At 34.4% G+C, this 10,126-nt stretch overlaps 1 protein-coding gene across 1 annotated transcript; it reads left to right on the top strand.

Annotated features, from left to right (window-relative positions):
• The first annotated feature begins 6,706 nt into the window (after positions 1-6,706).
• Positions 6,707-9,323, top strand: LOC131994777 (uncharacterized). The gene is made up of 3 exons (XM_059361654.1): positions 6,707-7,367; positions 7,470-8,773; positions 9,069-9,323. The coding sequence occupies exons 1-3, from the start codon at positions 6,707-6,709 to the stop codon at positions 9,321-9,323; spliced, it is 2,220 nt and encodes a 739-aa protein (XP_059217637.1).
• Positions 9,324-10,126: the final 803 nt, after the last annotated feature.

Here is a 10,126-nt window from a genome sequence, read left to right as displayed (position 1 = left end):
ATATAGCTGCCATATACACCGATCTGGGGTTTTGACTTCTTGAGCCTCTAGAGTGCGCAATTCTTATCCGATTGGAATAAAATTTTGCACGACGTGTTTCGTTATGATATCCAACAACTGTGCCGAGTATGGTTCAAATCGGTCTATAACCTTATATAGCTGTCATATAAACCGATCTTGGGTCTTGACTTCTTGAGCCTCTAGAGGGCGCAATTCTTATCCAATTTGAATGAATTTTGGCACGTAGTATTTTGTTATGATATACAACAACTGTGCCAAGTATGGTTCAAATCGGTTCATAACCTGATATAGCTGCCATATAAACCGATCTGGGATCTTGACTTCTTGAGCCTTTAGAGGTCGCAATTATTATCCGATTTGCCTGAAATTTTGTACGACGGATTCCCTCATGACCATTAACATTCGTGTTTATTATGGTCTGAATCGGTATATAGCCCGATACAGCTCCCATATAAATCGATCTCTCTATTTTATTTCTTGAGCCCACAAAGAACGCAATTCTTATTCGAATTGGCTGACATTTTACACAGGTCTCCAACATATAATTTAATTGTGTTCCAAACCGGACCATATCTTGATATCGCTCTAATAGCAGAGCAAATCTTTTCTTATATCCTTTTTTTGCCTAAGAAGAGATGCCGGGAAAAGAACTCGACAAATGCGATCCATGGTGGAGGGTATATAAGATTCGGCCCGGCCGAACTTTGCACGCTTTTACTTGTTTTTTTTTTGCATTGTGTAGCAAGTGTCCACTAAATTTAGAAAAATACGACTTGCATTGGATAACCTTGTTGTTTGTTTGTTGTGATGCGGCTGCGATGACTGTTTCATTGACACTGTCGCTGCCTGAATCCAAGTCAGAAAAACCCCGTTTACTTAAAGGCCGGAGACGAACTGTGCATCTCTCTGGTTTATCCGTCACTTCCGCATTAATAAGTCTGACGACAAGTTGTGCGCTTGAAACATTACTCTCGACTACAGGTGCCAAGGCACCCACACCTATAGGAGGGGAGGACAACATGCTACGGTCTAACGCCACCACCGCAGCTGTTGAGCCTTTGAAGTCCATTTCTAGCCTACTCCAAAAGTCATTAAAATTTTTTCGTAATAGGTAGTACCTATTCCGAGATACGAATATATATTCCTTTTGGATATAATTTTATCGTACGAACTAAATTGTTATTTGATAGTATAAATTGTGTATTGACCAAGATTATATTGTGTTCCCAACCACATATATTATGCCAAAAGAAGTGCGAATGAGTCAAATATGTGTCTAGCTTCTATCACATAAAGACACAAAAGGGGTGGCTATAAACAAAAAAAAACAAAAAATTAGAAGTTTGGTTTTTGTCTCTACATAAAATGTTTTTTTTTCTAACTTTAAAGTTATATAAATTTATTATGAAAAATTTTGCGCTGAAATAGTGTAATGCAGAAAAATGCCGTTTGTGAACAAATAGAATGGAAAAATGTCAAACGCAACAAATTGGAGGACATTGTAGAATGTAAGCGTGGTATTTATTAATACATATTGTTAATATTATTGGGTTGCCTAAAAAGTAATTGCGGATTTTTATACCCTCCACCATAAGATGGGGGGTATACTAATTTCGTCATTCTGTTTGTAACTACTCGAAATATTCGTCTGAGACCCCATAAAGTATATATATTCTTGATCGTCGTGAAATTTTATGTCGATCTAGCCATGTCCGTCCGTCCGTCCGTCTGTCTGTCTGTCGAAAGCACGCTAACTTCCGAAGGAGTAAAGCTAGCCGCTTGGAATTTTGCACAAATACTTCTTATTAGTGTAGGTCGGTTGGTATTGTAAATGGGCCATATCGGTCCATGTTTTGATATAGCTGCCATATAAACCGATCTTGGGTCTTGACTTCTTGAGCCTCTAGAGTGCGCAATTCTTATCCGATTGGGATGAAATTTTGCACGACGTGTTTTGTTATGACATCCAACAACTGTGCCGAGTATGGTTCAAATCGGTCCATAACCTGAAATAGCTGCCATATAAACCGATCTTGGGTCTTGACTTCTTGAGCCTCTAGAGTGCGCAATTCTTATCCGATTGGAATGAAATTTTGCCCGACTTGTTTTGTTATGATATCCACCAACTGTGCCAAGTATGGTTCAAATCGGTTCATAACCTGATATTGCTGCCATATACACCGATCTGGGGTCTTGACTTCTTGAGCCTCTAGAGTGCGCAATTCATATCCGATTGGAATGAAATTTTGCACGACGTGTTTTGTTACGATATCCAATAACTGTGCCAAGTATGGTTCAAATCGGTCCATAACCTTATATAGCTGTCATATAAACCGATCTTGGGTCTTGACTTCTTGAGCCTCTAGAGGGCGCAATTTTTATCCAATTTGAATGAATTTTGGCACGTAGTATTTTGTTATGATATCCAACTGTGCCAAATATGGTTCAAATCGGTTCATAACCTGATATAGCTGTCATATAAACAGATCTGGGGACTTGACTTCTTTAGCTTCTAGAGTGCTCAATTTCTATCCGATTTGGCTGAAATTTCGCAAGACGTTTTTTATTGTTACTTTCAACAACTATGTCAAATAAAGTACAAGTCGGTTCATAACCTGATATAGCTGGCATATAAACCGATCTGGGATCTTGACTTCTTGAGCCTCTAGAGGTCGCAATTATTATCCGATTTGCCTGAAATTTTGTACGACGGATTCTCTCATGACCATTAACATACTTGTTTATTATGGTCTGAATCGGTATATAGCCCGATACAGCTCCCATATAAATCGATCCCTCTATTTTACTTATTGAGCCCCCAAAGGGCGCAATTCTTATTCGAATTGGCTGACATTTTACACAGGTCTCCAACATAAAATTTAATTGTGGTCTAAACCGGAACATATCTCGATATCGCTCTAATAGCAGAGCAATTCTTTTCGTATATCATTTTTTGCCTAAGAAGATATGCCGGGAAAAGAACTCGACAAATGCGATCCATGGTGGAGGGTATATAAGATTCGGCCCGGCCGAACTTAGCACGCTTTTACTTGTTTAAAAGAAAGTAAATGCATTTTTAATAAAACTTAGAATGAATTTTAATCAAATATAAATTGTTCGATAACCTTTTGCCATCTTCCTGGCAAATTTAGTATTCCACGCTCATAGAACTTCTGGCCTTTATCTGCAAAAAACTGAACCAAGTACGATTTTATAGCCTCATCATTGCCGAAAGTTTTACCATTTAAGGAGTTCTGCAAAGATCGAAATAAATGGTAGTCTGATGGTGCAAGGTCAGAGCTATATGGTGGATGCATCAAAAGTTTCCAGCCAAGCTCACTCAGTTTTTGGCGAGTGACCAAAAATGTGTGCGGTCTAGCGTTGTCCTGGTGGAATATGACACCTTTACGATTGACCAATTCTGGTCGCTTCTCCTTGATGGCTGTATTCAATTTGTCCAATTGTTGACAGTAAACATGCTTGGACCATGATCGTTTTCGACTAACGTTGTTGTAAACAATCCATTTTTCATCTCCAGTTATGATTCGTTTTAAAAACGGATCGAATTCATTGCGTTTAAGGTGCATATCACAAGTGTTGATTCGATTTGTTAAATTAATTTCTTTCAATACATGTGGTACCCATATTAAAATTGACGCCAAACAAACAAATGTAAACAAAATTTCGCGCACTTTTTTTCTAAAACAAGCTAAAAGTAACAGCTGATAACTAACAGAAGAAAGAATGCAATTACAGAGTCACAAGCCGTTGAAAAAATTTGTCAGCGCCGACTATATTACTACTATATTACCGACAATTACTTTTTGGGCAACCCAATATTATCTTATTGTAATATTTTATTATCAATAAATAGATTATATTGATTTGGGCGCTGAGCATGGAAGATAACACATGTGAATCTAGATTTTTTTGGTATTCCACTCAAAATGCTTAGATTAGTATTTAGTACGATTCTTTTGAATATGTATGTACTATATAAATTAAATTGTTTATAATACTCTTTACAGACGGTGTCGCCGACAGCGAAGAAAGGCTCAAAATGGAATCGAAAATGTTTTCCTTCTTTTAGAAGCCAGGGACCATTAAGTAAAAATATATTGTTTTTTTTTTTATTTTTCATGTTTTATACGCTATTTAATCCAATTAAATAAAAAGTTTTCTATGTGGAAAATATCCATTATTTATTTTTATTACAACAGTAAAAACGGTATTTAAAAGAAATGGCAAATTTAAAATGAATGGTTTATTGAATTAATAGCCACTTTAATTGGATTTCTGATCGTATCATTAATCCAAATTGCAAAATTGTTAATCCGATTTCAGCTAATTTCCAATTGAATGTACTTATTTCCTGATTGAACATAGTTTTCCATTTTTCTGCGTAAGCCCACAAAAACGTATGTTACCAATTTTGGGAGAAATCGGTTTAGATTTAGATATACATAGCTCCCATATATTAAATTCAATTTCACTTATAAGAGCGTAGTTGCATTCGGTATGCATGAAATTCGGTATGGAATGTTGTTATACCTATCTAAAAGCCTCTGCCAATTTGTATAAAAATCGGTTCGGACTTGTATTTGTTGTGGGTCTTTCCATGGAGTGGGCAATGGTTTTCCATTGCGCTGCTATTCTATCGGGACAGGGAGTGCTTCCTTCAAGCAATTGGGACAGCCGAGTGGAGTATGCCGTTGCCACCTCTTGTGTTTCAAGCTTTCCGATTAGAGGTGAGCACGTGACTCGTGAGTAATCGTGTCACACGTGAGTCACGTGTTTCGTTAGTGGGATCTTCGTGCGTGAGCTTGATTCACGACTCACGAAAAAACACGAACCACGAGATATCACGACTCATATGAAAACTTAGGGTTGGTATTCTATTCTGCTTTCGAAAAAGTCGCTAAAATGTTTGTTTCGCGAGCGAAATTTGACAGCCATCAAAATTTTTGTTTTCATACCAATACCAACGGACGTACTTTTGCACACGCGCATTAAAATTTCTAAATCAATAGAACGAAATACGGTTTTTTTTTCTCACAACGAATTTTTCGGTCATTTACCACATCTCTAACAAAAAAAAAAAAAAAAAAAAAAAGTTAAAGTATCAAGCATACTGTGAACATGTCATTTTTACAAGTGCAAGCTAATAATAATTGTAGTCAATGTTCTACCAAAATAAAATCAATAAATTTTGTGCGCTGCTTCAATTGTGATAGACAATTCCATTTTAGCCCATGTTGCTCTCTTACAGAGATTTCCTATAAGAGCATGGGGCAAACGAAAAGAAAGGAATGGAAATGTCATAGCTGTGACCCAAGAGCAAAGTCGCCTACGAGCACATACATTCGTATAAACAACGATGAAATCGAAACTCAACAAACAGAAGAAAATAATATCCAACAACAAGCTTCTAAACAACAAAGAGAATGCTATGGTGATGAGGAAACTGCAAGCAAACGATTTAAAAACATAACACCAACCACATCACTAAGCAAAGAAATAACAACGCAAAAAAAAGACATATCTGACTTAAAGTCAGGCATGATCGAAATGCAAAACTGTATAAAACAACTAACAACAAACATAACAATGTTCAGTGCAGAGATAAAAGAACACATTGCTGATATAAGCAGAAATGTAGCAACAATAACAACACAAATTCACGAACTACAAGTGAGAGACCAAGAGAAGAGCGAAAAAATAAAAGAGCTTAATGAAAGAGTAGAGAAGTTAGAGCAGAAAGCATTAGAAAAAAATATCGAAGTCGGCAATGTTTGCAATAAGAACTTAGAAGTGAGTGAGGTGTTAAAACAAATCAGTGAAAACATAGGTGTTGCTATAAACAACACTGACATAAACAGAGCATATAAAATAAAGAGAAAAAATAAAATAGTTGTGGAATTTACAACTCTTAGTAAAAAAATTTAAATTATGAGCAAAATTAAGAGACATAGGGTGGAAATAAAAACACGAGATGAGGAAAACAACACCATTTACTATGTAAATGATGAACTAACTGAGCATAATAAACGACTCTTGTGGCTGGCGAAAATGAAAGCCAAAGAATCTAAATGGAATTATGTGTGGATAAAAAATGGGAATATCTATGCTCGTAAAAATGAAAATTCCTCCTTCACTATAATAAAAAATACATCCGATATTGAAAATATAACTACGGCAAATTAAAGTAAAAACATATGTGTATATATCGTAAAGTTTATAAAAGAAAAAGCTTCCAAATTTAAACAAAAAAATAAAAGACTATCTACAGAGACTAGTAACAACCCTAGCCACAACAAAGCACTAATAAATAAAATCTTGAAATAAATATATCTGAAATTATAAAGAAATTGAAATGAATTATACTGAGGAAATATTAAATAGTTTTAACGACATGGACACGAAATATCTGAATTATAGTATGTCGTTGATACATCTAAATATTAGGTCATTAAGGAAAAATTTTCTGGCTTTCATAACCAATATATGGAAAATAATCAATAAAGTTCAAATAATAATATTAACTGAAACAAATATTTGTGATGATGAAAATCAATATTATTTAATCGATGGTTTCAATGCAATATTCCGAAACAGGGAAGGAAAAGGTGGTGGAACTGCAATATATATACGAAGTGATATACTATATAAAGAAATACAAATCAAAATGGAATCGGCAGAAGTAACACAAATTAATATTACAACAACAAAGAATAATAAAACCACAATCATACCAATATATCGGCCACCTAATAAGAAGGTTAAAACATTTTTACAAGAATTAGAAAAACTCTTATATGGAATTAATAGACAGAATAAATTAATAATTACGGGTGATGTAAATATTGATATAAAGAAAAACAATAATACTACAAGCAACTACTTAAATATCCTATCATCCTATGGCTTACAGTGTATGATAAACGAAGTTACCAGAGAAGACAATAGCAATCAATCAATGACATGTATTGACCATTTATTCGCAAGGTGGGATAAACAATTTGTTCAAGCTTATGCAGCAATAATTAGAATAGATATATCGGATCATTTTGCAATATTTGGAAGCGTTGACGAAACAAAATCGTCATTGAATCACACACAAGACAGACAGACAAACGAAACTTCTACGATTAACATCTCCAAAGTCAACCAACAAATAAATGACACAGACTGGGAACGAATAATCATTTCATCCAATAATACAAATGAACTGTTCAACAATATCTACAAAACATTCAATGATATCTATACAAATTCAACAAGCCAACAAACAAAACATAAAAAAAGAAATCCACACCCTTGGCTCAATGAGCATATATTAAAATGTTGTAGTATAAAAAACCATTTATATAAAAAATGGACAAAAAACAAAACAAACGAAAAAATATACAAAAATTTCAATAATAAACTAAATAAAACAATAACCAAAGCTAAAAATGATTATTATTATCGCCAATTTTTAATAAATCGAAACAATATACGAGGTACTTGGCAAATCATCAATAAAATCACCGGTAAGAAGACGGAAAACTTAAATGATACAATAAAAAGGAACTTTAAAGATGAATCACTAAAAGATATAACCGAAAACTTTGCCCTAAAATTCAATGAAAATGTTCTAAAAATAGTACACTCATGCTCAATAACCACATTAAATGCAAACGCGGAATGTATAATCAACAACTCACTTTATATAGAATACGCGACTGAAGAAGAAATTAATAACATACTGAAGACCTTGAATATAAGAAAAAGTGCAGGAATAGATAATATACAAGCAGTGGACTTAAAAAACCATGCCAATTTGTTAACACCAATAATAACAAAACTTATTAATGGAAGTATTAGTGAATCGTCCATACTAAACATAATGAAACAATCCATTATAAGACTAATTTTTAAGAGCGGCGAAAAAACAGATTACAATAACTATCGACCGATAGCTATTCTACCAGTCGTTGAAAAAGTATTAGAGGAAATCATTGTAAGAAGACTAAACAGTTTTTTAAAGAAATACAACATCATAAACAAACAGCAGTATGGGTTCCAAAAAGGAAAAAATATAAAACAACTCCTGGGTTACTTCGCTAATCACATCAATGAATCACTGGACCAAAACAACAATTGCTTAGCGTTATTCATCGACTTTAGCAAGGCCTTTGACACATTGCCTCATGATAAATTGATAGAAATGCTCGAAAGGAGCGGTATCAGAGGACTCACATTAAGGTGGTTTGCAGACAACCTCTCATCCAGATCGTTTTCTGTTAAAATAAGTAACACAAGCAGTAGTATGTTGAATGCTCCATACGGTGTACCACAATGTTCGAAACTTGGTCCAATCCTGTACATCATCTACTCAAATGAGATGGTACGTCAACTTAAAAACAGCACCGCGTTCACATACGCAGACGATACAGCCATTGTAGTATGCAACAAGTCATTGAATACTGCAATAAAAACGCTGCAAAACGAGCTGGATATAATCACTAGATGGTGTTACGATAGCGGCTTAATCATAAACTCATCTAAAACCAAAGTAATGCACATCAGACCAAAAAGTATACCAAAATCAAATATTCATATCATATATCACGACACAGAATGTCTACATAAAAATTGCAATGCAGTTAGCTTACATGACAAGTGCAATGGCAAATGCAGTACAGAACTCGAGCTAGTGGAAACCTATAAATACCTTGGAGTTCATTTGGACGACGGTTTTAAATGGAAAGTACATACATATACAGCAACTGCAAAAGAAACTACGACAATCAGCCTACGCACTATATCATCTCGGTAACTGTGCTCCATATCATGTGATAAAACAGGCCTATTTTTCATTAGTCGAGTCACATCTTCGTCATGGGGTCACAGCATGGGAGAATGCGAGATGTTGCAGGCTCATTCAAACCGCGCAAACCCGGATAGTGAAACTCATAAACAAAAAAATGCAAAACAAAACACAACAAATCAATACAAACTCAATAAACCCAATCTTTCAAAATCTGGGAATACTTAATATAAAGGAAATCTATTGCATCACTGTAGTTAGAGAATTCATGGATGATGGCAGTTTAGCGAAGAAAATAAATCACAACCAAAATACACGAAGAAAAATCGAAGGCAAATATATGGTGCCGAAATTCAAGAACGATTATGGCAAATACTCACTATCTGTGACACTACCTACTATCATCAACGAAATTCCAACAAATATAACCAAGGAAAGAAATTACAATATTAGAACCAAATTAATCAAAGAATATTACTTAAATAATTAACCAAAAACAATGAAGTATACAGGCAATTTGGCCAACCTATGTAATAACATCACAGATCTTAACTTATTCTCACAAACAAGCTATTTAATGCTTCGTGGGACGTAATTTATAATGAAATGTCAAATTTGTTTATCTAATATCAATTTGTTTATCTTATATGAAATAAATAAAAAAATAGATAAAAAAAACACTTTTCTATCTACACTTATTGTTTTCTATATTTATATATTTTTTTTTTTTCTAATATAATATTTTACGCCATTTCCCTAACTATAAGCAGAGTACTACTTTTTCGTCTATTTTTATCTTAGTTTTCGCCGACGTTTCCAAAAAAAAAAATTTTTAACTTTTGGAAAAATATTTTTTCAACCGTGATTCGCAAATTTTCCGTAAGTCGTGATTTTTTTCCGTGAATCGTGCGTGAGTAAAATTTTTCTCTTAGTTTTCGCTGACGTTTCCAAAAAAAATATTTTTTAACTTGTGGAAAAGAAATTTTTTCAATCGTGATTCGCAAATTTTCCGTGAGTCGTGCGTGAGGAAAATTTTTGTCTTGTGAGCGTGAGTGAAAAATCACTCAAGCGCACATCTCTATTTCTGATGTACTGCTTTCCTGCAGTCGATTACTTGGGGATGTTGGAAACAAAGCAACGGTTCTGATTAGTTTTGACATAGCAAAATCACAAACCTCCCACCGGTGTCACCTGCACCCAGAGAAAAGTTGATACCAAACGTGCTTATTTCAGTACCATACAGTATTGATAGTAAAGCAACACCGTATGTTACAAAAACTATACCGGATGGTA

The sequence above is a fragment of the Stomoxys calcitrans genome, chromosome 2 (assembly GCF_963082655.1).
Source record: "Stomoxys calcitrans chromosome 2, idStoCalc2.1, whole genome shotgun sequence".
In the NCBI taxonomy this organism is placed as follows: Eukaryota; Metazoa; Arthropoda; class Insecta; order Diptera; family Muscidae; genus Stomoxys; species Stomoxys calcitrans.
The sequence above is the reverse complement of the archived record's forward strand: the minus strand, read 5'-3'. Positions and strand labels throughout refer to the sequence as shown.

What these genes read in the sequence shown, in the direction of transcription:
- LOC131994777 (XM_059361654.1), top strand. Translation starts at nt 6,707, where the DNA reads ATGGAATCGGCAGAAGTAACACAAATTAATATTACAACAACAAAGAAT. An exon ending in TGAGCATATATTAAAATGTT is followed by an intron (nt 7,368 to 7,469) that starts GTAGTATAAAAA and finishes CAATAACCAAAG; the next exon opens with CTAAAAATGATTATTATTAT. An exon ending in ACGACGGTTTTAAATGGAAA is followed by an intron (nt 8,774 to 9,068) that starts GTACATACATAT and finishes CTTAATATAAAG; the next exon opens with GAAATCTATTGCATCACTGT.